At 43.5% G+C, this 26,464-nt stretch overlaps 1 protein-coding gene and 1 pseudogene across 17 annotated transcripts in view; one reads left to right on the top strand and one right to left on the bottom strand.

Moving 5' to 3' along the window:
* The window catches only part of B3galnt2 (beta-1,3-N-acetylgalactosaminyltransferase 2), a 48,021-nt gene that overhangs the window by 8,433 nt on the left and 13,124 nt on the right, over positions 1-26,464 (top strand). For 4 of the 16 annotated variants that reach the window (XR_015640717.1, XR_015640718.1, XR_015640719.1 and 1 more), the window contains 4 exon segments: positions 2,869-3,016; positions 14,737-14,837; positions 19,156-19,352; positions 22,814-22,909. Coding sequence is in view for 6 of the 16 variants with exons in the window: in NM_001144851.2 (NP_001138323.1) it covers positions 2,869-3,016; positions 14,737-14,837; positions 19,156-19,352; positions 22,814-22,909 (542 nt within the window). In the remaining 10 variants the exon portion in view is untranslated. 16 annotated transcript variants of the gene reach the window in all.
* Rps19l4 (ribosomal protein S19 like 4) lies at positions 3,489-4,320 on the bottom strand (annotated as a pseudogene). Its single transcript, XR_015641351.1, has 2 exons — positions 4,102-4,320; positions 3,489-3,968 (listed from the first exon to the last, which is right to left on the bottom strand). The product of XR_015641351.1 is annotated as a ribosomal protein S19 like 4, transcript variant X2 (transcript).

Raw genomic sequence — 26,464 nt, 5'->3', positions numbered from 1 at the left:
TGGTTGGTTTGATTTGGTTAGGTTTTGGTGTTTTTGAAACAGAGTTTCTCTTGCATAGCTGCGGCTGTTCTGGAACTCACTCTGTAGATCAGGCTAGCCTTGAACTCTTAGAGCTCCTCCTGCCTCTGCCTCCCAAGTGCTGGGATCACAGGCAAGTTCCACCACCATTTGGCCTTTTAAAGAATTTTAATCTTTTTTTTTTTATTTTATATGAGTACACTGTAGCTGTCTTCAGACACACCAGAAGAGGGCATCAGATCCCATTATAGATGGTTGTGAGCCACCATGTGGTTGCTAGGAATTGAACTCAGGACCTCTGGAAGATCAGTCAGTGCTCTTAACCACTGATCCATCTCTTCAGCTGCCAATTATTAATCTTTTAAAAAGATACTTTGAAATAGAAGCTGAAATTAAAAATTAGAATTTAAAAATTCTAGCTAGGTGTGGTGTTTTGTAGATGCAGTCTAGCATTTGAGAGGTAGGGGCAGGAGAATCAGGAGTTCAAGCTCAGTTTCTTACCAGCTCAGGTAACACATATCCTTGTCTCAAACAAAAAGAAAAGATTTTTTTTCTCCTCTATCAGTTGTTGCTTGATTATGAAATAGAGACATATGGGAGGCAAATTGCTTACCTGAGGTAGTGCCTTTTTTTTTTTTTTTCCCTTTTCTTTTTTTCGGAGCTGGGGACTGAACCCAGGGCCTTGCGCTTGCTAGGCAAGGGCTCTACCACTAAGCTAAATCCCCAACCCCGAGGTAGTGCCTTATTTTAACTGTGGGACTGATGGTGATTACATTGCCTCTGTCCTGTCACTAGAGTGCACTAACTATTAATATCAAGAATTTTATACAAATTTTATCAAGTTTTATACAAGAATTTCAGTTATATTTTAAATTTTACTCATTTAGAGTTAGTTCTAGCAATAGCTATAGCTTTTATTTTGTTATATGATTGAGGAAAAGTGTTTCTGGTCTCTGAATTTTAAAAAATTTAACATTTAGGGCAAGGTACTGATTTTTCTCTGTATTGTTTTCTCATTTGCTCAGTAAGTATCTGTGTGTCGTGGTGATGAACATGAAGTCATACTATAGGGCTGGGGATGTAGGTCAATAGTAGGGCTGGCATAGCATGCACAATGTCCCCAGCACATCAAAAGATAGCCTGTATGTAATGCTTACTATATTAATGTCAGGTGTTAAACGATGATGGGCAAGCTTAATCCACGAGCATGCAGATTCATGTTGAAGATAAATTCTATGTTTATTGAACTCATTTTGGTACAAGATTTGTGATAGAGCAATACAAATATCTCTTTAGAATCGAAATGCCTCTTTACAAGTACACTGACTACAATCTATTTTTTGGAAAATAAGGTTAGCTATGTGAAAATTCTTAACAGTGCTAAAATTGTTACAGTTTAATATCTTTTAAATTATTATAGTAAAATAATCTGTCCCCTAGCTATTTTTTTTTTGTTTTTTTTTTTATCGTGTCAAGCCAGGAGAGGAAGAGAGGAAGAGAGAGAGAGAGAGAGAGAGAGAGAGAGAGAGAGAGAGAGAGAATAGAGAGCGGAAGGAAGAGTGAGATCCCCTAGCTATTTTTATTGGTTAGTTGAGAAGGTATCAACATGTTTCTGTTGGATTTTAGACTGAATACCTAGAGCATACACCACATAAAAACATTGCATTTAATATGGTGAAGATCCTTGGCCCTCAGTAATTTACTTTTGAAAACATTTTGAGTCAGTTCCCACCACTGGAGAAAGATAAAATGGAATCCTTATTGGAGTTCTAAATCAGCTTGTAGCTCTTAAGCTTAAAAGCTACCAATAAAAAGAAAGGCATAGCCTCTCTTCTATCTTATTTCTAAGGATGAATTTTTTAAACTAAAACAGAACAGAAAAAAGCGATATATGAATATATATATATATATATATATATATATATGAATGAATGACTTGTTACAGGAATTTTTTTCCTTACTAAAATGTTACTTCTGATTTCATTCTTTAGAAAATTTGGTTTGTAATGAAAAAAAGTTTTAGCTGACTAGAGTGTGTGTGTGTGTGTGTGTGTGTGTGTGTGTGTGTGTGTGTGTGTGTGTGAGGGGGCGGGGAGAGAGGGAGAGAGAGAGAGAGAAAGAGAGAGAGAGAGAGAGAGGGAGGGAGGAGATAGTGTCTAACATGGAGGTCCTTTGAGTCATCCCCCAAACTTAATAACTATCACTTATGTGCTACTAGTCCTAAGCTAGGACCTTTATACGCATTACCTCACTTAATTCTTACATATTTATGAGAAATATTGTAGTCCTTTTATATCTAAGGAAAACAGACTCAAGAGGTTAAGTGACTCACAGTCAGCCAGGTACATGCTTGTTGTCCCAGTCCTGGGGCGATGAAAGCAGTAATACTGGAAGGTCAGAGCTGTCTTCTTCACCTCTGTAGGTGTGGACGTCAGTCTGGACTCCATGTTATAACCCAACAGCACACCCACAAAATCTCACAGTAAATATGCAAAGGGTCCAGGACTCGAACTGTGGCCAGTATTTGTTATTTATGCCATCTTGTTTTCTACAGCCAATTCTTATAGCAAAGCTCACTTGTTCTGAAAATCTTTTTATGCCTGCATAGATACATACATACATATGAGATACCAAAAGCCTACATACCAGAATGTTAGTTGTACATATTTCTGGATGCTGAGTTTATGGGTTTTTAAATTTTCAAGTGAAGTTTAAAATTTTTGTTTCTATTTATCTATATATCTTACAAGCATAAGTGTTTTATTTGTAATAAACTTTTTATGAAATATGCTTAGTTTACTGTAGTTGAGATGTCATGACTGACTCGCAATTTATGTTACTTATTTATAGATCAATCAGCCTTATTTCCTCAGGGGAAATTTCGTCACTATGATGTGGTAGTTGGTGTGTTATCAGCTCGAAACAACCACGAACTTCGAAATGTGATAAGGAACACCTGGCTGAAGGATTTGCTGCAACATCCTACATTAAGTCAACGGTAGGTTTTCTGAATTATTCCCTAACCTGGTTCAGGAATTGAAAAAGAGCAAAAACCCCTTACTTTTAAAAAGTCAGACACTGGGGCTGGATAGACAGCTTGGTGACTAAGAGTATTTGCCTGTCTTCCAGGCAGATCTTCCAGAGGATCTAAGTTCAATTCCCAGCACCCACATGGTGACTTAAAACTGTAACTCTAGGTCCAAGGGGATCTTACGTCCTTTCTGGCTTCTGTGGACACTGCACACATGTGGTACACAGACATACATGTAGCCAAAACACTTGTAGCTGGGGTTGGAGATTTAGCTCAGTGATAGAGCGCTTGCCTAGGAAGCGCAAGGCCCTGGGTTCAGTCCCCAGCTCCGAAAAAAAAAAAACAAAAACCACTCATAGCTAAAATAAAAATCTTTTTTTAAAAGAGAGACTGGTTTAGAAACATGGCTCTTTTGGAAGAATGGCCATTTCCGTCTGAGTTTTTTTTTTTTTAATGAATGAGGCAATTTATTAACCCAGCATCCTTTGTTCTAATGCTTCTTGTTGGCAGCTGCCACCTGTCCAGCGATCCTGTCCAGATCTCTCTGTCCCTGAGGTGTTAGCTTGCGGCCCCCATCTTGGTCCTTTTCCATCATTTTCAGCCCCTCCAGGGCTTGGAGGACCCGGCGGGCCACACTCTTAGAGCCTCTGCTGAAGTGGCTGGGCCTGACACCGTTTCTCTGCCGTCCTCCGTAGATCTTGGTCATGGAACCAACCCCTGCACCACCACGGAGGTACAGGTGCCGTGCTGTGGAAGCAGCTCGTGTGTAGAACCAGTTCTCATCATATGGGGCAAGCTCTTTATGTTTGGCCAACTTGACTGTGTCCACCCATTCGGGGACTTTCAGCTTCCCAGACTTTTTGAGGAAGGCTGCCAGAGCTCTGACGAACTCCTGCTGGTTAACGTCTTTTACAGTAGTCTTTTACAGTAACTCCAGGCATCGTGCGGCCTCCGCGCTGCCAGCCAGGGGAAAACCGTCTGAGTTTTAGAAGTAATTTTTATCAAGATTTTAAGCCAAAAGGTACTTGAAAGAATATTTTCAATAACCTCACTTTTTCCCAGTTTTTAGTATTTTTAGTGGGATAATCTACAGTGTCCGTGGCATCTATACTCCTGTAACCATCTGCCCAGAGCTGGGCTTTGCAGTGCCTCTCTTGCTGATAGTAGACGGCCCAGCAGCTGGTCAGAAATGGTTGGAGCAGAGCGGTTGGCATGGGAAACAAGGAAACAAAGGTGAAACGATGATTTTGGTCGAGTAGTTGACGGCACATTCTTACTGGGCATGATGGGAATGGCTGCTAGAACTCAGGCTCTGGGGGTGGTGCTGAGTCTTTCTTGCTTGGTAATAGGGTTTATTATTGCAGTCATGCACTAAGGGCCCGAGTTCCTTCTCCGCATGAGGATCTCTCAGGGCTACAGTGAGGAGCTGGGAAGACAGGCAAGACACCCGGGCTGTACCAGAGAACATCCTCTTGGGGTTCTATTAAGCTGTAATTTTCTTGGTTGGCTGTTGAGGTAAGCTGCAGTTGGGAATTTTCTTGTCACTAATAGTGAACATTTAGATCCCCTATCTTCCTCATGGCAACTTCCATTCCTCTTCCTGATAGGTTTCCTTAGTCCACGATTGCTATAATAAACCTCATAACCTAGCAAGGAAGCGCCTCGCCCCCCCCCCCCCCCCCGCCAGCTTGAGTTCCGTTGTGTTTCCTACCGTACCAATTAGAACATGCCAGCAGCTACTCAGACCAAAACGTTATCTTTCCCCTGCTTTCCCTTCCCACACCAACCACTCACACTGTGTTGGTGCCGTTTGTGGGTCACACCCGTTACCGCTGCCGACCATGTCTTCACTGCCTTCACCTGTCATTTGGATTATTGCAAAAGATCCTCTATATGGATTGCTGGCTTTTGTCTTAGACATATGCCATATTCCGTTTTCCATATAGCTGCCAGGCCAGAATGATATTGTTAAGATTAGTCAAATATTGTTAACTTTCTATTTATAACTCTGCACTGGTGTGTGTGTGTGTGTGTGTGTGTGTGTGTGTGTGTGTGCATGCGCTCACACTTACACACGCACACACCTGCCTATATCCATTGTCTTTTCTGATCTTAGAATAAAATCCTATCAGGCACAGATAGGAGTTTAAGGTCTTCTTCAGCTGTGTAGTGAGTTTGAGGCCAGTCTAGGCTACTGATGCTTGTCTCTAAATATAATAAAAATTCCAAGTTATTGTAGTCAATCAGTCTACATTTTCTTCTATATAATCACTTCACTGTGTTTCCCTTATACTCCTGGGATTGATTTTTTTTAAAATGCATACAAAATAGTGGTGGTTTTTATTATTATAACATTTTTAAGTTTGTCATTATACTTTGCTCATACTTACCCTCACTGTCTCATCCTTCCTTGATGAATCCTTCCCTCTAAAGAGTCTATCCTTTTTTCACAACACACACACACACACACACACACACACACACACACACACGTACATGCACACGCACAGCCTGAGTTCTGCATGTGAAGAAAACATATGATATCATCTTTCCCATTCCCCCAACCCCTCTTTCCCCCACCTCCAGTACACTGAAGCTTCTGCCTCAGAGTCTTTGCTCTTGCTTTACCACTCTTTCACTAAACGTCCTCATGGTAGCATTCCTTCAGGTCTGGTAGATTCTACCGTAGCTGACAGTCTCAGGTTAAGCAGCACTCCACTTCTCCATCACTGCCGTCCCCTGCTTGGCTTTATTATTGGATGTATCACCAACTGGCATGTGATACATTTATGTTATTCATCGCTCCCCATTAGGAGATAGGCTCTTTGATTTTATTCTCCTGTTAGATCCCCAATATCTATAACCTAGCTTGGCCAAGAATAAAATAAGTATCCAAGAACAATTGAGTGAATGCCTCCGAACTAAAAATAATCTGTATAATTTATATCAGTAATTCAGCCTTTGAAGCAGTTACTTAAATGAAGTAAGCTTGTGGTTTATTTTCTGAAAATAATGAATTATCTTGAAAAGCTCTCAGGGAGAACTTTCCCTCGGGATGGAGACCCTCTAACTCCAAAGACCAGACCGAGACACCACAGGATGCAATCAGCAAGAGGATTTGGTTTATTGTCGGGATACACAGGCACAGGCACCTGCGGGCGCTTCAGTCACTCGGGGGACTGGCGCGCCCCACGGAACCAAGGATGGGCTTTTATAGGATTTTGGGGAGCAGAAGCAAGCATACAGAAGCAGATGCATGGTTACAGGGATATAATTGGTGGATTCTAATATGGCAAGGGTTTAGCCCGGGGGCAAGTTTCCTAGCTACCTTCCAGAAACATAACGGCTGACTCGGCCCCCCAAGGGTTCAGCCCGGGGGCAAGTTTCTTAGCTACCTTCTTGGAACATAACGACTGACTCGGCCCCCCACCAGGGTGTGGGACCTCTCCTGGGGCTTTTTTTCATTGTCAGGTGCTCAACCGAAGTCGTCCTGTTGCCAGGCCTTCAACCAAACATATCTTGCTTGGCAGCCGCTGTGTACTCAGTGTTCTAACCTTTCCCTGAACCAGTCATCTTAAGTACAACCTTGCAAAATGGCGTTACTGCTGCTAAGCTGGGGTCTTTCATTCCCCCATTTTTTTTTTTTTGTTAACTTTGAGTGAAATCTTTCACTCGACTTGGTCAAGAAATTTCTGTCTGGTGGGGGCTTATTTCACCACTGACTCTAGGCCACAAAAGGGCTAGGAGGAGCCACGTAGGAGTTTTAACTTTAAGGGGTTTGGAGTGCGCTGAACTCTCCATGTCTGGGGTGTAGTGTTGTGATTAGTCAATTCCTCAGACCGGACTGCCTTGACGTGTGGTGCGTGGATCTAAGCCTCGACTCCGTCTACCTTTAGGGCGGTCGGGGTAGTCAGGAGGACGGTGTAGGGTCCTTTCCACCGTGGCTCGAGATTCTTGGTCTGGTGTCTGTGTACCCACACGGTGTCTCCAATCTGGAACGGGTGTGGCACCACCGGATGCTCAAGCTTGTCCTGGTAAGCAGCGGCCAAAGGTCTCCAGACGTCTCTCTGTACAATCTGTAGGGCCTGTAAATGGGCCCTCAGAGAAGGGCTGTCAGCAAAATCAGCAATGTTTGAATCAAAGAAATGGACAAATGGGGGTGGTGTTCCATATATTATTTCAAAAGGAGTTAGACCATGGGGGCCCGGGGTATTCCGGGCCCGATATAGAACTAGGGGAAGGAGGGCCACCCAATCCTTTGAGCCAGTTGCAAGCGTTAGTTTGGATAAAGTCTCCTTAATTGTTCTATTCATGTATTTTACCTGACCTGAACTCTGGGGTCTATAGGCACAATGTAATTTTTAATTAATCCCCAACAATTTGGCCACCAACTGACTTACTTGGGAGACGAAAGCGGGCCCGTTGTCCGACCCCAATGCTTGAGGCATGTCATACCTGGGAAAGATTTCCTCGAGGAGCTTCTTGGTGACCATTTTTGTAGTCTCGTGTTTCGTGGGGAAGGCTTTGACCCATCCTGAGAAGGTGTCTACAAACACTAGGAGATACTTGTATCCATATATACCTGGTTTAATTTCAGTAAAATCAATTTCTCAATGGATGTCGGGACGGTGTCCCCTAGGACGAACTCCTTGTCTAATCATGGTCCTTTCCGGGTTAACCTGAGCGCACGATTTGTAACTCTCAGTCACCTTTTGTATCGCTTTGTCCCGATTCAAAAAAAAAACACAGATTTATCTCTTCCCGATCTAGTAAGGTTTTTATCTTCTTAAACCCCAAATGGGTTAATTTATGTAAAAAGGAGATCAATTCAAAAGTCATTTTTATTGGCATAACTGTCTTTTCTTTGTAGACCCACTGTTTTAGTTGAGGGTGGTAGATGGCCCCCATTTTTTTAGGAGCTCTATGTCCTCATGGGCATAAACCCAACTGGTTTGTCCCACTGGTGGGGGCGTGGGTTGGTCTGGGCTATTTAAGGGCAAGATTTGTTTGTTCATGGCCGCTTTTCGCGCCGTGGCATCGGCCAGCCGGTTTTTTCGTGCCTCTGGGTTGTGCCCTTTCTGGTGTCCTGGACAATGTATAATACTCAGTCTTTTGGGCAAGAATAGGGCTTCTAAGAGGGCCAGAATTTTAGCCATATCTTTACCCTCAGATGTGAGCAGCCCCCGCCTCCGGTAGATCTCCCCGTGGATGTGTGCCGTGGCAAAGGCATAACGGCTGTCTGTATATATATATTTAGCCTCTTACCTTTTGTCATCTTGAGCGCCTGAGTCAAGGCGATGAGTTCAGCCCGTTGTGCGGAGGTACTAACATGCAGGGCTTTCGCCCAAATCACTTTGTCCTCCGTAGTGACCGCAGCTCTAGCCTTTCGCTCTCCCTCTGCCAAGAAGCTGTTGTCATCCGTGTACCATGTGTGGTCAGCATTCTGAAGAGGCTGGTCCGATAGGTCCGGCCTGGTTCCATGTACTTCTGCGAGGATTTGTAGGCAGTCATGTTGTTCTGTCTCCTCTGGTAGAGGAAGCAAGGTGGCAGGATTGAGGGCAACTACGGGCCCAAACTGAACCCGTTCTGCATCCAGTAACAAGGCTTGGTGTGAGAATTAGAGAGCCAGCGGTCTGGGGGCTGCTTTACCAAGGCCTCCACTGCATGGGGTGCTAGGATGGTGAGTGGCTGTCCCAAAGTCAATTTTCCAGCATCCTTGATCAGGACAGCAATAGCAGCCACCATCTTTAGGCACGGTGGCCAGCCAGAGGCCACAGGGTCCAATTTCTTAGACAGGTAGGCCACAGGGCGTTTTCAGGGTCCCAACCTTTGTGTTAGGACCCCTTTAGCATACCCCTGTTTCTCATCGATGAACAGTTACTGAGCAAATTGTAAGGGTTTGGAACAGTCGGATGAATATCTTCTATCCTCTTGTTGACCTTTTTCAAGTCTTGTACTGGCCTATAATCTCCAGTGTCGGGTTTCTTAACAGGCAGAAGAGGCATATTTCAAGGCGACCGGCAGGGGATTAGGATGTCTTGATCTAGAAGCCTCGTAATGTGAGGCCTTATACCTTGATAAGCTTCATATGACAGGGGGTATTGTTTTATGGAGACTGGAGTTGTAATTAAGGGGGGCTGTTGGAGCGCCAACCCCATCCCACCAGTCTCTGCCCAAGCCAGTGTCCTGTCCCGGTTTATAGGGTTAGAACTTGAAGGGGAGTTCCGTGGGGGCCAGTTATTTGGGCCCCTCCTTCCTCAAAATGAATTTGTGCTTTTAGTTTGGTGAGCAGATCACGGCCCAGCAGAGGGTACGGGCAGTCCGGAACATGTAAGAAGGAATGGGTCACCTTACCGGTAGCCAGCTGAACCCGGCGGTCTGTAGTCCATCGGTATTGTTTCTCACCAGTAGCTCTTTGTACCCAGGCCGTCCGGTCGCTGAGTTGTCCTGGAGCTTGGGTGAGGACTGAATGCTGGGCTCCTGTGTCTACCAGGAAAGTAACCGGCTGCCCCCCAACTTTAAGCGTTACCCTGGGCTCGGGGGGGGGGGGGGGCTCCTGGCCCTGACCTCCCTAATCTTTATCTAGAGCCAAGAGGGAGGTTCGTGGTCGAGGCTTTCGGGGTCCGCCAGGCTTCTTGGGGCACTCTCTGGCCCAGTGCCCTTTCTCTTTGTAATAGGCACATTGATCTTTATCCAGCTTCAGCCCCTTTCGAGCTCCCCCCCTATCTCCCTTCCTTTCTTGGCCCTGAACTACGGCGGCCAAGATTCGACTCAATTTTTTGTTTTTGTTTTTTATCTCTCTCTTATTAAAAATCTTTTCAGCTTCTTTAAGTAAATCCTGTAATGTATAGCCCTGTAAATTTTCTAACCTCTGTAACTTAGTCCTGATATCTGGAGCAGCCTGCCAGATGAAGGACATAGAGACACTCGTCATTTGTCCTGGGTCATCTGGGTCATAGGGAGTGTACATACGGTAGGCCTCCTTAAGTCTCTCTAGAAAGGCGGAGGGAGTTTCCCCTGCTTCCTGTAATACCTGTTTTACCTGAGCCAAATTAGTAGGGCGTCGTATAGCCCCTCGGAGACCCGCTAGAAGCAACTGGCGATAAAGGCGTAGGTGTCCCTTACCTTCAGCTGTATTAAAATCCCAGTTTGGTCTCTTAAGTGGGAATGCAGCATCAATTTTTTCAGGCAGCTGGGTGGGACGCCCATCATCTCCCAGAACATGCTTTCTGGCCTCTAGGAACACTCTTTGTTTTTTTTCTGAGGTTAAGAGGGCCTGTAAGAGCTGTTGGCAGTCATCCCAAGTAGGCTGGTGGGTAAGTAAAACAGATTCTATTAGGTCGGTGAGTGCCACCGGATCTTTGGAGAAAGAAGGGTTGTGTTGTTTCCAATTGTAAATGTCAGCTGCTGAAAACGGCCAGTATTGGGTCTGGCCACCGGTTCCCTGTCTAAGTGGGAAAGCCTGGGAGGTTGAATCTGGCATCACCTCGCGCTTATTGCGCAATCTCCCTGCGACAGGGGAGAAACCCTTATCAGACTGTGGCCCGGCAACTGATCTGGCCGGCGGCTCTGCCTCCTCCGTTTCAGCCGGGCCTGTCAGAGAGAAGATCTATGAGAGGGGAGTTTGGGTCTGCCGGGAGGACAGGTTTCTTAGAAGGCTCTGATTTCACAAAGGTAGAGAGAGGAAGACGTGGCCGGCGGACCAGGCGGGGCCGAGGGGACAGGCTGGGGGTTGAGGGGAGGCCAATTCGGGTCCATGAAGGGTTCCGCCCGGGGGGGGGGGGTTAAGGCGAGACTCTCTCAAGTGATAATATAAGAAACCTGGTCAGGATGTCCGTGGACGACCCGATCTTTAACCTGTAAAATAATGATCTTATTAAATGTGTCATTCACTGGCCATCCTGCTCCGAAAGTGGGCCACTCGGATGTGTAGAGAGTCTGCCCTTTTCCTTTTTTTTTTTTTTTTAACCTCGACGGACTGGTTGTGTGCCCGGTCGTGGACGTCTTTCTAATGATCAAGAGTGAGACTTAGGGGCGTTGTTAGGGACTGTCCCATGTTAGTTCTAAGGAAGATTAGAACACAGAGAAAACAAACAACACCAACAGTCAAACAAACAACAGACAGGCGTGCTGCACGGCTTTGGTACCAAACTGAAAGCAAAAAGTCAGATGGAGGTGGCAAAGGTCCGGGGCCCTCTGAAAGCCAAAAATACAGACAGAGGTGCCGTTAGTCCGGATCTTTTTCCTCTCCCAGATTGGGCCCCGAAAAGTCGGGCCCCTAACACCCTTGGAACGTCTTCCAGGGCTGCGGGGCGAGAAGTCCGAGCTCGTCAGCTCCTTCTTCGTCCCACCCAAATTCCAAACAACCTGGCTGAGCGCTCACAGAACAGACCTGGCTGAGCGCTCACAGAACAGACAGAATAAGGCAGAACGAGACAAAATCAGACAGACAGACAGACGCCGGCCGGCTTACCTCCCAGTGGGTGGTCGGTGGTCCCTGGGTGGAGGATCTCCTTTCTCGGCCAATGCACCAAATGAAAAGCTCTCAGGGAGAACTTTCCCTCGGGATGGAGACCCTCTAACTCCAAAGACCAGACCGAGACACCACAGGATGCAATCAGCAAGAGGATTTGGTTTATTGTCGGGATACACAGGCACAGGCACCTGCGGGCGCTTCAGTCACTCGGGGGACTGGCGCGCCCCACGGAACCAAGGATGGGCTTTTATAGGATTTTGGGGAGCAGAAGCAAGCATACAGAAGCAGATGCATGGTTACAGGGATATAATTGGTGGATTCTAATATGGCAAGGGTTTAGCCCGGGGGCAAGTTTCCTAGCTACCTTCCAGAAACATAACGGCTGACTCGGCCCCCCAAGGGTTCAGCCCGGGGGCAAGTTTCTTAGCTACCTTCTTGGAACATAACGACTGACTCGGCCCCCCACCAGGGTGTGGGACCTCTCCTGGGGCTTTTTTTCATTGTCAGGTGCTCAACCGAAGTCGTCCTGTTGCCAGGCCTTCAACCAAACATATCTTGCTTGGCAGCCGCTGTGTACTCAGTGTTCTAACCTTTCCCTGAACCAGTCATCTTAAGTACAACCTTGCAAAATGGCGTTACTGCTGCTAAGCTGGGGTCTTTCAATCTATATAAAAACAGATTCAAGAACAAAAGTAACTTTTTAGGGCATAGTAGTTATATTAATTTAGTAAGGTTATTAAGATAGCTTAACATAAATATGAGTATCTCTCAATTAGTTAGCGTATTCTTTCATGTTTGTCTAGACCTTTATGACAAATCCTAGTTGTCTACATGAGATGTTTTCTGCCTAGCTGGCCAGTAGTAAAAGACAGTTGCATTCTGTGGTTATGGAATTCTTTAATATCTTGTGTTTTATATTATGAGGACTGTGTTTGATTCTAAACCTCTGTAATAGGCTGTAGTTTGTCACTTTAATGTATTCTAAGCAGGTAGTGTACTGTGTGTGTCAGAACACAAAGGTGCAACTGGAGTCTAGGGGCCTTTAAGTTTAGTTCACGTAGATAGTTGATAGGGCAGTATGGGGTACAATGGAGATATAAGTAAAATAGCCTGGAATAGGCTGGAGAGCTGGCTCAGCAGTTAAGAAGACTTACTTGCTGCTCTTCTAGAGAAACCTGAGTTCTGATCCCCACATCTGGTGCCTTTCAACCTTCTGGAATTCCAGCTCTAGGAAATCAACTCCCTTTTCTGGCCTTTGCAGGCACACTCACAGGCATGCGCCATGCACGCGCACACACACACACACACACACACACACAGAAGATGATAAAATCGATCTTTTTAAATAGCCTGGAGTACTTGACAAACATCAGTCACATGTAACCTGGGGTTGTGGGAGGTGAATGTTGGAGCAGAGTCAAAGCCTAGGAAGGCAGAAAATGAGAGGAGACTATACAGATGGGGAAAGGAGAAAAGGCCTGTGGCTGTAAGAGATGAGCAGTGAGCTGAGTAGCTCCTGGCAAGCAGGTGTGTAGAAGCAGACTCGTTCAGGCAAGAACTGCTGAGGAGCGACTGCTTGGTGGTAGCTCCTCAGAATTTGTAGAGGGAACAGGAAGTGTCTGCCTTGAGAGTTGTGAAATCCTTGGTCAACGGCTAAGTACTGCTGAGAAGAGAAAAGCTCAGCTGAGGGTGTTTGAGCTCAGGTACCCTCAGGCTGTGAATGGCTCCCTGGGGAAAAAGTGTATTCATATGTACTTTGGTTTGTCACAGTTTTATTGATACAACTAATACCTCATAATGGATAGTTAGTAACTGCAGTACTCTGTAAACCTAGTAAAGTCTATCTGGCCAGTTAATGTTCATAGAATGCTTCCGTTTTGCCAGAATATTAGATTTGTAATAAACGTATGGCTGGAATCACCAAAGGCATATAGCTCTGAAGTAAATGTTTTAAGTTAAAGAATAAGATTTAGGCTGGGGAGAGCTCAGCAAGCATCTGCTTGCTCTTCTAGAGAACCTGGGATCAATTCTCAGCCCCCTCATGACAGTCACAACTGTCAGTAACTCCAGTCCCAGGGGACCCACCGCCCTCTTCTGACCTCCATGGGAACTACACTGCATGTGGCACACAGATATTCATGCAGGCAGAACACCCATGCACATAAAAATAATAAATGTTCAAAATGTCAGTGAAGTCAGTGACTTCTTTGTTGGATCATCTCATAGTTTTTGGACATTGAAAGTGTATTCATATTTTTTTGTATTATTCAGAATGTAAAGGCTGGAAATCTATTATACGTAGGCTTGATCTGCACTAATAATATTTTATCATACTCTCAGTCTAGACAAAAAGTGATACAGGACATTGAGTCCTTATTTGTCAATTTCTGTGTTTAAATATTTTCACAAAGGCTAATTTCAAGCAACTACTGTGATATAGTTGGGCTCAAAATTATAAAAAGATACATGATGACTATTCCATCAAAGAGATAAAATTGTAAATAACCTTAAGACACCTAGAAAGTAGAAAACTTGAGTGCTTCCTTGTTTTAAATATATTTAGTTGTTTCTGTAAATTAATAAAGACTATACTGAACCATTTACAAAATTCCTGAAAATTTGACAAACGACTCTCTTAAGCTAGCATTTCAGATCTCAGCTGCCAATGCCAAAGAACTTGAGGACTGATTGCTTAGAAGTTGAATCTACACTAGGTGTTCACATTTAAGAATCACTCTTGGACCGACCGGTTACAGCCTTAGGAATAAGGGTTGCCAGAGGATAGAGAGTAAGAATGAGCAGACCAAGGAGAGACAAGAGCAACAGGTAACCTTGGTTAACAGATCACAAAGTAACCATTGACACAAGGTTTGAGAACGGTAGGGAAGTGAGGGAAAAGGGAAATTATAAATGCAGCTTCTGAGAATTAGATGTTTCTGTGAATCTGCTGTTAAGTGACAGGAGCATTTGCTGGTAGCCAGGCCAAGCATTTATACCTGCTTTAGTACTACAGAAGAGAACTCCTATGAAGTCACTCAATGGTTAGCAGCCCTTGGGTTGCATGCCCTCTCCTTTTATTAGGTCAGAAAAATAAAGTTAGAAATCAGCCCTCAGAAATGCTAGTGCCTCAAAGGTCTGAAATGAACATGAGGAAGTAGGTATGTGTGAGGTGATGATACGTTACTGACTTTAATGTCAACGCATCTCTCAGTGTGCTTGTGAAGTTCATAATAGGTGCCCGTGGCTGTGACGTGCCTGTGGAAGACAGGGAGGACCCCTACTCCTGCCGACTGCTCAACATCACCAGTCCAGGTGCGTCGCATGCTGGATTGCCGTCTGTAAGTTCGTGGTCAAGTAAGAGGTGCTGTGTTTTATGGGAGCGAGTCTGTTTTTAACCAACAAAATATTTGTTGTCAAAATTTATGTTTCAGCCTTTCTGACAGAGTTACTAGTCACTCAGGGAGTCTCTGAGATTATTTACTGACACAGATTTTCAGGGCCGGACTTCAGGAAGTTTTAGTGCACCTGAAGAATTCGATTACTCATTCTATTCGTCAGGGTTCTCTAGAGTCACAGAACTTACGGGTAGTCTCTATACAGTGAGGGGATTTATTATGATGACTGACAGTCTGTAGTCTAACTCCTGAACAATGGTCAGCTGTGAATGGGAAGTCTTCTGTAGAATTAAATGACAACAGATGTGGTGGCAGGTAAGTTCGAGCAAGTGAACTACATGGAATCATCCAACATCCTTATGTAGGTCTCCAGCAGAAGGTGTGGTCCAGATTAAAGGTGTGTACCACCATGCTTGGATCTGGGACTAGTTTTGTCCCAGGCTGACCTTGAACTCAGAGGTCTCCTTGCCTTAGTCTCCTGAGATTAAAGGTGTATACTACCCTTCAATGGGCCTAAGCTTTTCATAGCCACTGTGCCTCAAGTCCAGGTCCAGGTCAGAAACTTGTGTCTCCCAGCCTCAAGATCTGGATCACAGGTAAACCCTGGATTGTAGTTCATTCCACAGATAGTCAAGTTGAAACCAGGAGTAGCCATTACACTTACAGATTGCTGAATTTTGAATTTTTGGAAAACTGATGATTTTATGATAATTTATAATAGCCATAACATATATATTGTGAGTTGACATTGATCTTGAATTACTGCTAAAAACCCAGCAATAAGGAATCTGAAATGGGAAGATCACTTCTGCATTAATTAATTTGTTTATTAACTTAAAAAGTTAAAAGTCATGATCTAGTGGCTAAGCTTCTGCAAAAGAAACAGGTCTGAAATGTTAAAAAATATTTTATTGGGGTTGGGGATTTAGCTCAGTGGTAGAGAGCTTGCCTAGCAAGCGCAAGGCCCTGGGTTCGGTCCCCAGCTCCGAAAAAAAGAAAAAAAAATTTTATTGCCAGGCAGTGATGTCTCACAACTTTAATCCTAGCACCTGGGAGGCAGAAGTGGGTGGGTCTCTGGGAGTTTGAGGACAGCCAGGGCTACACAGAGAAACCCTGTTTCAAAAAAACAAACAAAAAATTATATTACTTAGAATGAAGTTTGTGAGAATGCATCAGCGGATGCTAATGAGGTCTGCTGTTGCCGGGGAGGCGGTTACCACTGAGTAAGCATTCCTATTATGTCAGCTGCAGTTCTAGAGGTTTTCCAAATCTCAGTGTACTGGGCCTGGACTCTGGTGTTTTAAAGCTCGTCAGGCCTTCATAGTTTTACATCTCCCTTTTAGAAGTTTGATAATATGCAGGTGTGGGCTGTGACTCTGGCTGTAAAGCCAGCTCTGCCACATTCTAGCTCTGTGGCCTGCTGACCCTATATTTCATCATCTGTAAGCGAGGAAGAGTTTGTAAGTGTACATGCCTGTCACTGTAGCCCCTGGGAGGCCAAGGTAGGAAGGTCACCACAAGTGTGCCAACCTGGCTGCGTGAGGAGTCCCAGTTCAGCCTGAGCTGCAGCATTAGATGCTGTTTTTCTTTTTCTTTTTTAAAATGTATCCATCCCATGGAAACTTGTAGGTTCTGGGGCTCCATGGATACTTTATTAAAGAGCCTGACTTTTTTTTTTTTAAAGATTTATTTTATTTATATGAGTATACTGTAGCTTTTCTCAGACACAACAGAAGAGGGCATTGGATCCCATTACGGATGGTTGTGAGCCACCATGTGGTTGCTGGGATTTGAACTCAGGACCTCTGGAAGAGCACAGTCTTCATGAAGAGACACTAGTGTTCTTAACTGCTGAGCCACCTCTCCAGCCCAGAGTGGGTTATATTCCAGCCCACTTTTAAAATAAACTGAGCATATATTCTAGCCTATGTTATATAAAGCAGAGGATTATAGACAAAATTTTACATCTAAATGTGTTCTTCTGAGGACAGGTTCCATTAACTTTTACGTAGAGAGCAAAAGGGTCATCAGCCTCACCAGATGTTGCTGATGCAGTAGCTTACAGAAAGTTCAAGAGTTGAAAGCTAAATTAAAGCCAAACAACTACGTACAGAAACCTAAACAGGGCCGGAGGTGTGGCTTAGTGGCTGTGCCTGCCACCACTGTGCGGGCTGGTCCCACTCCCAGCACTGGTTATCTGGAGCTTACCATCTTAAGTGCTATTACTAAGAGAGGAGTGGATTTTCCATTAATAGAAAACTTTCATCATTTAATAAATAAACAGTTTTTAAAACTTCACTGTTTAAGTATATCGTATGCCCTCCTGAGCATTTGGGTTATGTCAGTATCCAAAGGTCATGATGAGCATTAATCACGCTGTGCATGTGTCAAAGATTTGCTTACCAGCTGCTGTCAAAGCATTAAGATTTCCTGCTACAGGCTGCTTGAGTTTAAGGTACATTTTTTTTTTAAGGGAAATAGAATTTAGGAATGACTTGACCTGATGTTTTTAATACATATGCCTCTATTTTGGATAGATGCCTTTTGTCTCCTGAATATATAAATACAGATTGATCGATTATGTATATATACAGTGTTCTGTCTGCATGTATGCCTGAGTGCCAAAAGAGGACACCAGATCTCATTGCAGATGGTTGTGAGTCACCATGTACTTGCTGGAAATTGAACTCAGGACCTCTGGAAGAGCAGCCACACTCAACCTCTGAGCCATCTCTCCAGCTAGTCCTCTGAATATTAAAAGGAAAAACTTGATATCATCCAATTTGGATGTTGGCAGTGCTCTTTTGCTTATGGCAAAAATCTGTCTGACCCCGTTCCCCTTTCCTGCCTCTGTCTGTTAAAAAGAAGGATGCAGCATTTCCTGTTAATCTTCATTTTATTGAAAATCTACCAAGTATCAGGACTGAAATGGGGGACCCGAATGCCCAGTGTATACAAGGTTAGGTCATAGTCTAGAGTCTCTGTTGTAAAGCAGGGCTATCTTTCTTAAGATATCAGTGAACTTGGTTAGTTCTGACAAAGTAGACTTTTGTGTATTGTGTTCTTTTGAGGTGAGGGAGCCAGTGGTTTTCTCCTCTTTTTTTTCTTCCCAAGACAGTTTCTCTGTGTAGCACTGACTGTCCTAGAACTAGCTCTATAGACCAAGCTGGCCTTGAACTCACAGAGATCCACCTGCCTCTGCTTCTTAAGTGTAGTGATTAGAGGCATGCACTACCAAGGCCCAGCAATCCAGGGGTTTTTGATGAGATTTTCTGTGTTAGGAATCAAACCCTTGTGTGTACTAAGTATGTGTTGCTATACCACTGAACTGGACTCACAGCCCTGATATAAATGTATAGACTGCTTACAGTAAATGTTATGTACACATTTGTTTAACTGGTTGGGTCATCAGCAGAGTTTGAAACCACAGTTCTAAAAACTATAGAGAATGTTGCCTTTAAAGTAGGTTTGATATTTCTCAAACTAATACTGGTACTTTTTGGGTATTATCTGTATCATCTAATCTATCCTGCTTCATTTATAGTAATTCGAAAAGTTTACTTAAAGGAGACTATTGACTGTACTAATAGCTCTGTGGTAGAGTTCTTGCTTAATACGGATAAAGCCCTGGCTCAGTTCCCAGTACTAGAGAACGGGAAAAGATAGTCCAGGAGCTAATGCACCGGTAAAAAGAGCATTGACTTGTGAGTCATTAAACCCACGTCTAATTCCTGAGTCTGGAATCCTTTGGGACGATTACTTAGTGTCCTTTAGGGTTACAGGGTCTTGACAGGCAAGTGATGGGCTGCTCCTCCCACACCGTGAAATAATAAATGTATAGATGTAACGGGCAGTGATCAAAATCAGTTTGATTCACTTTCCCTGTCGTGAATAGTTTACCGCAAGCTTCTCGGTGTCGTTTGACATGGTTTCAGTTACTCCCATACTGCACTGCTTTCTTCCAGAACATGAACTCTTAATTGCTCAGTAACAGGTAGCATTTTTAGATTTGCAGACCAAGATCAAAGTCCTAATCTTTTTTACTACACTAAGTATTGTTTTTCATTATCTTTATCCAGTCCTCCCATGTAGATGCCTTGCAGTTGACATAGTTAATATTCGCCAGTAGGATGTGTGTGCTTGCACATGTGTGTATATTTGCACTTATGTGTGTGTGCAGAAGTCTAACTCTTATTTATTTGGTTATATAAACCCTATTCTCATTGTTTGTTTAGTTTTGAATCAGGAAATCGAGGCCTTCAGCTTTCCTGAAGATGCCTCCTCATCCCGACTGTCTGAGGATCGAGTTGTCAGCGTGAGCTTCAGAGTTCTCTACCCAATCGTGATCACCAGTGTCGGAGTGTTCTATGATGCCAGTGACATTGGCTTTCAAAGGAACATCACAGTCAAGTTGTATCAGACAGAGCAGGAGGTGTGTACTGGCATGGACAAGATTCTTCTTTCGAAATGACTTTTCTTTGTGGTTCCAAGTAGATTGAAAGACTAAAGCAGTCTCTGTGGTTGTGTGATTTCCATTTTCCTTCCTGTATTAGTTGAAGTTAATGTTACATTACAATGCTGGTTTGGGGAGAGATTACTGTAGATATATGAATTATATGTCCCCCCCCCCCAAAAATAGTTGGACTGGACTAGAAATTCCCAGTATAAATTCTTTATAGCTTCATTAATGAAGGTGTCAAAAGCCTGAACTAGACAAAAGACAAAACTGGTGCTGGCAAAATTGTATAGCAACCTGTAGAAGAATGAAATTAGATCCATATCTTTTTACCCTGCATAAAAATCAGTTCAAACTGGATCAGAAACCTTAATTTAAAACTGTAAACTGCTCTGGGAAAACACTTCAAGACATAGGGACAGGCAACAAATTTCTGAATAGCATCCCAATAACACATGAAGCAGCCTCAAGAACTGACCAACAGCACTACATGAAACTAAAGAGCTTCACAACAGAAGAAGTTTATGAACAGAAAGAGAATACTACAAAATTAATGAAAAGTTTTTGTAAGCTATAGTTTAGGGTTGATATTTGAATATATAAAGAACTATGAAAAACACTGAAGAACCTGCCAGTCAGCGAGTGGCCAGTGGTTGAACAGTTCTCAAAAGAAAAAATACAAATGTTCAACATCTCTCGCCATCAGATTAGTAAAAGTTCCACTGCACTCTAGTTAGAATAATCAGTATCAAGAATAACAGAAAATTCTGACAGGTTTACAATGGAGGAGGAGCCCTTATGCACTGTTAGCCCAGCCACTGTGGACACCGGTGTGACCGTATCCTCCAGCTATGCCGCTCCGTGCGTACATACAGAGGACTCAAGCCTTCTGCAGGAATATCCTCACATCACTGTTCTTTTTCAATAGCAGGGAACAGATGAATCATGAAAATGGGGTACAGGGGTTGGGGATTTAGCTCAGTGGTAGAGCGCTTGCCTAGGAAGCGCAAGGCCCTGGGTTCGGTCCCCAGCTCAAAAAAAAAAAAAAAAAAAAAAAAAAAAGAACTGAAAATGGGGTACAAACATACGGTAGAATTTTACTCAGTGATAAAGAAGAATGAAATTGCAGAAAAATGGATGGAATGGAACTAGAAAATGTTATGTTAAGTGAGGTCACCAAAGCTTGAAAGACAAATACCACCTTATATTATCCATATTTTATCTTTCATAAGACATGGCTCCTAGCCTCACGCTGTTAAATACCTGGGTCAGTTATTTTCTGTTGATGTAGGTTTTCCTTTTATTCCAAGGAGTTAGTAAGTCCAGACACTGAGTGATGTATTACAGGACCTCCCATTGTGTCCCTCAGAGTGTCAGTTGCCTTTGCTTGCTTTGCTATGACAGGCAGTTAAGTCCGCTGGAGGGGACTCTAGACTGTTTGCCGTGGACAGCAGCTGACATCCTACCTGGCTCTGTTTGCTCTTCGTTGTCTGGGTTCTGCTTCTGGTGCATGTCACAGGGGTCAGCCTCAGAGCAGGGCTGTTTATATGAAGAATTTAAAGCTCACCCTTGGGCTGGAGAGATGGCTCAGCGGTTAAGAGCACTGATTGCTCTTCCAGAGGTCCTGAGTTCAAATCCCAGCACCCACATGGTGGCTCACAACCATCTGTAATGAGATGCCCTCTTCTGGTGTGTCTGAAGACAGCTACAGTGTACTCATATGCATAAAATAAATAAAATAATTAAAAAAAAATAAAGCTCACCCTTTCTCATCCTCCCCTCCCCCCTTTCCCTACCTGCGTGTGTATGCACGTCAACGTTTACTTGAGTTCTCCTTGCAAATGATGTTTTTATCCCACCTGCATCCTCCGACTTTTTTTTAAGTTGATGTAGAGTTGTACCTTCAACAAAGAGCACTAAGGGGAAGGGGAAGTAGACCTGGTCTCCCCTTTCTGCTTTTGATTTTTTTCCAGGTTTTGCCTGAATTTGAATTCCAGCCTCCTTTCCACTTTCTTGTTGTTTACTGGTCTTGGTTTTTTGAGATGGGGAGTCTCTTTGTTTGTTTGTTTGCAGGTGGGTATCATCATATGCAGGGAAGGTCCTTTTTATGTTTTCCAGAGTTCATTGTTGTCTATATAATTGGTTTGCCATTACTAGAAGCCTCTTTTCAGTTTTTGTTGGCTGGTTGGTTGGTTTAAGTTTTGTTGAAGTCAGACATGGTCAAACAGAGGACTGTAATTCCAGTGTTCAAGAGGCTGAAGTAGAAAGATTTCTATAAATTCAAGGCCAGTATAATCCATAAAGTTCCAGGGCAAACAGGACTATATAGCTTGGACCACCCTCGTTCTTTTCCTCCACCTAAAGAATTGGTTTGTGGGCCTAGCAGTTAAGAGCACTGGCTATTCTTTCAGATGTCCTGAGTTCAGTTCCCAGCATGGTATCTCTCAATCCCACATAACTGTAATCCTGTGGGATCTCTTAGTGTGCAAATGTACATACAGGCAAAATACCCATACACATAAAGTACATAAAAATGTTTAAAAGAATGTCAATAGGAATAAAGGGAGAGGGAGAACACATTTATAATTGTGGTTTCTGTTAGAATAGCTTTAGCAAGTTACTGGACTATAGTAATTTAGGTATTACTATGGTAAAAGTGTAAAAAAAATTTTTTTTCATGGAAGAGCTGAAATGGTAAAGTACTTACCTAGCATTTGCCTAAAAGAAACAAAAAAGTGCACAGAAAACAGTACATGTCCTGAGGGTCAGTCCTCTGTTTTATATATATTCTCTTATCAAAGTCCTTACTGAAGAATTTCCAGGCACATTTTATTTTCCAAAGAGATCTGTGAACTTACAGTTTGTTCTTGGGTGTGTATGAGGGGTAAGTACAGAAATGTCAGGGTAGTGTTTCAAAGGTTATATGAATTACACTTAATATTTGAGATCTTAATAGCAACTTTGATTATCTTAGGAATCTCATTCAGGCCTGGTGGCTCTAGCCTGCAATCCCAGCTGCTTAGGAAGCTGAGGCAGGAGGATCAAATATATTCTTAGCAACTTAGCCAGGCACTACCTCAAAAGGAGGCTGCGTGGCTGCCTTTGCTAGCACCGTGCTTACCTAGGACACAAGGGCCAACAGTTGACTCCCTGGAGCTACACAACACACAATATAGCACTTTAGTGACCATGGCAATCACACTAGAAAATCTGAAAAATGGAGCTGGAGAGATGGCTTAGGTGGTAAATACCTGTAACATAAAACAGATTTACAAAGAAAAATTTTAAAACATGAAAGTTGTTGAAACCATAGTGAGATGATCAGCAGCATTGTGGATTTGCTGGACAGCTGCAGAGTACCTGAAGAGCAGTTGGATATATAGTGTATAACAGGAAACGTTTGTCTTTGTTTTCTGCTCTTCCCTACCCACCTGCAGGAGGCCCTTTTCGTCGCTCGATTTAGTCCTCCAAGCTGTGGCACACAAGTGAACAAGCTGTGGTATAAGCCTGTGGAGCAATTCATCTTACCAGAGGTATGGCTGTGGCGAAGGCCAGTGTGGTTTCTGTGGTACGTGTGCTTCGTTGCAGTGCATCGGCTCTGCAGTACGGAAGCAGCGGTACCAACACAGCCGGCACTAAATTTTGCAGTTACAGCAACAGAATTTCACAGCCATGCTTTTTAAAAAGTATTGCCTTTTGCCATGGTTAACTTGAGAACTCTGTGACTGTCTTAGTGACAAAGGGTAGTATTAGGTCTTATTGGACAATATATCATTTGGGTAAGTTAGATGTTTTACTTACCTAAAGAATTAAAAAAACAAAACGTGTTGGGTGTGATGTTGCACACTTTTCATCCCAGCACTCTCGAGTTAGGCAGATCTCGTGTGTTAGAGACCAGACCGGTCTACAGAGAGAGTTCAAGGACAGCCAAAACAAGAAAAGAAAAACAAAGGCACAGATAGAATAATAGGCAGTATTTTCAAGTTAAATAGAACTTTAATAACCGTGAACACTCGTGGATGATGTCTGGAAACTTTCTTGTTACCTCTGAGGTGCTGTACAGCAGTCTTAAATTTTACATGCTGGAGACCATTTCGGCTTGTCAGGTGCCCTAGTGGCATCCTGAGGGTATCCCCATTGTGCCAGGCAGCTCTGAGCAGTGCCCATCCACCAGACTCAACCTGTCCATAGAGTCCACTTCAGAACTTAGTGCTTTGAACCACAGCAGGGGTTAGGGGCCTGGACAGCTGTGTGGGTCCTTGAGAACTATCTTGATTTATATATGCAATCTCAAAGCTGAGTTATGATGTGAAAGCTAGACCATTGACACTTGCGCAGTAACCACTAGTTTCTATTAGGGCATCGGAGTCACGCATTTTATAGTGCGTCATTTACCTTCGGCATCACATGGTGTATCCTGGCTAGTCTTCTGTCCGTTTGACACCAGCTAGAGTTGTCAGAGAAGAGGGAGCCTCAACTAAGCAAATGCTTCTGTAAGGCTCTAGGCAAGTCTGTGGGGTGCCACCCCTGGGCTCGTGGCTTCCGTTCAATAAAAAGCAGGCTGAGCAAGCAGTGAGGAGCCATCTAGTAGCAGCACCCTCCATGGACTCTGCGTCAGCAGCTGCCTTCATGTTCCTGCCCGTTTGAGTCCCCGTCCTGATTACATTTGACAATGAACAGTGCAGTGGGAGTGTGAGCCGAGTAACCTCTTTGCTCCTCAGCTCGCTTTGGTCATGGTGCTTCATCATAGCAGTAGTGACCCCAACAAAGACAGTACGTTATTTCTGTATCAAAGGAGTCTTGTGGAAGGCATGGGCCCTTTCAGGCTGTGCACGTTATTTCTGTGTCAAAGGAGTCTTGTGGAAGGCAGAGTTGCTGCACTAGGTAGTCCAGAAAGCTTTGGGGGTACTGACCAGTGGCTTTATACAGGTGGACCACTTAAAATGTGCTCCACCATTATTGTCTGTAAATAAAACAACTCAGAGTTGCCCACGAGTCATCCACTGGCCAACAGAGGACACTTAACAGTGACTGAGACTGGCTCGTAACCTTGGACTGTGGGATTCCAGAATGACTGGGCTTGAGACTGTGACGGTTCTTGAGGAAGGAGTGTCTAGGGGTAGGGGCAAAAGGAGGAGAGCAGGTTTCAATGCTTTCAGGTAATCACAGGTTTATAGTCTGTCCTCTACTTTCAGTCACCCTTAGAAGCATTTTCTTGGTGTGTAAAAGGCACTACTTTCCCTCAGAGTGCGGCTGCTATTGAAATGCTGAGTCCTTGTGCACCTGCATTTCTGTTTAGGACATGGACAACAAACAAGTGTGTGGGGGACATAGCTGTGGAGATGCGAGCCACTTGGAGGCTAGGCATTCACAGGTGGTGACCGACTTCTTTGTAGGTTTGTAGGTTTTAAAAATAGAAATTTAGGGGACAGGGTTGCCAATAGTTGGAGGATCTTTGGTGATTCGTTTTTCTTTTTGCCAAAGAATAATACTTTTTTAAAAATGTAACAAAAGTCCTGTCTACACCAGCAAGAGCAAATGAGTACTGCTCTGTCAACTTTACATTTTACAACTAAAAATAGCTTTATAAACTATTTGAGAATTTATTCAGTTTATTTTGATTATATTCACCCCTCCCACATACTCATTCAGGATCCACACTTACCTTCTTATCACCCAAATTCACCCCTTTTTAAAGTTTTCTTAGTAAGTCAGAGGGTCCAGTTTGTGTAGTCTGTATACTCCAGAGCGCGCTCCCCTGTACTCAACCTGCCAGCGGCCTCACCCTTAGGGAAATCACTGATTTTTTTTTTTTTTCCTCCAGTAAAAGCCATTTCAGCAGTCCATGCTTGGAAGTCATTTGGTTGTTTTGTTGTATGGCTAGTGCTATACAGTGAGACCCTGCTTGAAAACAACACCAAACCTAACCAAGGCAGGCTGGCTCCTCTCCCGAGTCTCTGCCAGCTTGGGTGCCTGGCCTGGGAGGGACTTTTAAAACTGGCCTCCCTCAAAGCCTTACTTTAGAAAAATAGTGAGAAAAGTGGAATTGTTTGTTAATGGATACGTGGGAGAATGTGGGATGATTTTATTTCATATATTTTCTTTCTAAAAGGCTAAAATGCATATGAGCTTTATATGCTTTATATGAGCTTTATAAAAAAATAAGCCTCTAGAACGCTAAGATCATATAATATACAGCTCTTTCTTTGTTGAAATCTGTCTTGTATACATGTTTTTTTTTTTTTTTTCCCCTATATCAAACCCAATGGAACCTAATGGACATGGTGATTGTGTTTTACCAGAGAAGTGAAAGTTACCCTTGGTGTAAGGCATCTGTGAGGAAAAGTACATGCTTTCATGTCATTGTCACATCAAACTTGTACAGTAGATAGCTGGAGTAGCACAGATTGTCACATCGTGTTCTTTTGTAAAGTGCTCATCCTGTGGTCTGCCCACTGAACAGGAAGCCTCTGGGACAGCCACAAGTTTAAGTGAAAACCACTGTGTGTTTAAGGCAGTTGTTTCTTGAATTGTGTATTTTTCTTATTGAGCACTGAAATCTAAGGCTGTTTTCGTAGAGCGCAGACTTGTGTAACCGAGTCACTAGGCACAGTACTGTGCATTTGGTGGACACTTAGGCTTTCTTTGTTTGAAAGTGAGTCGAGTCGTTTCTTTCGTCCACAAGCAGTTGTTGTTATTCTTATGATTTAGCTCCTGTGTTCTTACGGATGAGAGGTCAGAAGTAATAGATAAAAGACTTATGTGGAAGGGCTTATAGTAACTTACTATTTTGTGACATAATTTGTAATTCATTTTCCCATTCTATCACCATGATTTTTTTCCCAAGTCAGTAGTTTTGTGGTCTTCAAACAGTTGCCCGTGACTGTTGTAGATGCTAAGCTCTCTGGTTTCATGACACCTCCAGTATCAGTAGAAAGGTGTGTGAGGTAGCAGTCAGTTTGGATGGGGATGGGGAGAGTGCTTGCTGCAGTCCTGCCTCATATAGCGTCAGAGGACATCAAGGCCTTTTGCACCAGTAGACGTCTATGGAGATGGTCATGACCCAATTATACATACACTAAATGGAG

This window comes from Rattus norvegicus, chromosome 17 (genome assembly GCF_021556685.1).
Source record: "Rattus norvegicus strain SHRSP/BbbUtx chromosome 17, alternate assembly SHRSP_T2T, whole genome shotgun sequence".
Classification (NCBI taxonomy): Eukaryota; Metazoa; Chordata; class Mammalia; order Rodentia; family Muridae; genus Rattus; species Rattus norvegicus.
The sequence above is the reverse complement of the archived record's forward strand: the minus strand, read 5'-3'. Positions and strand labels throughout refer to the sequence as shown.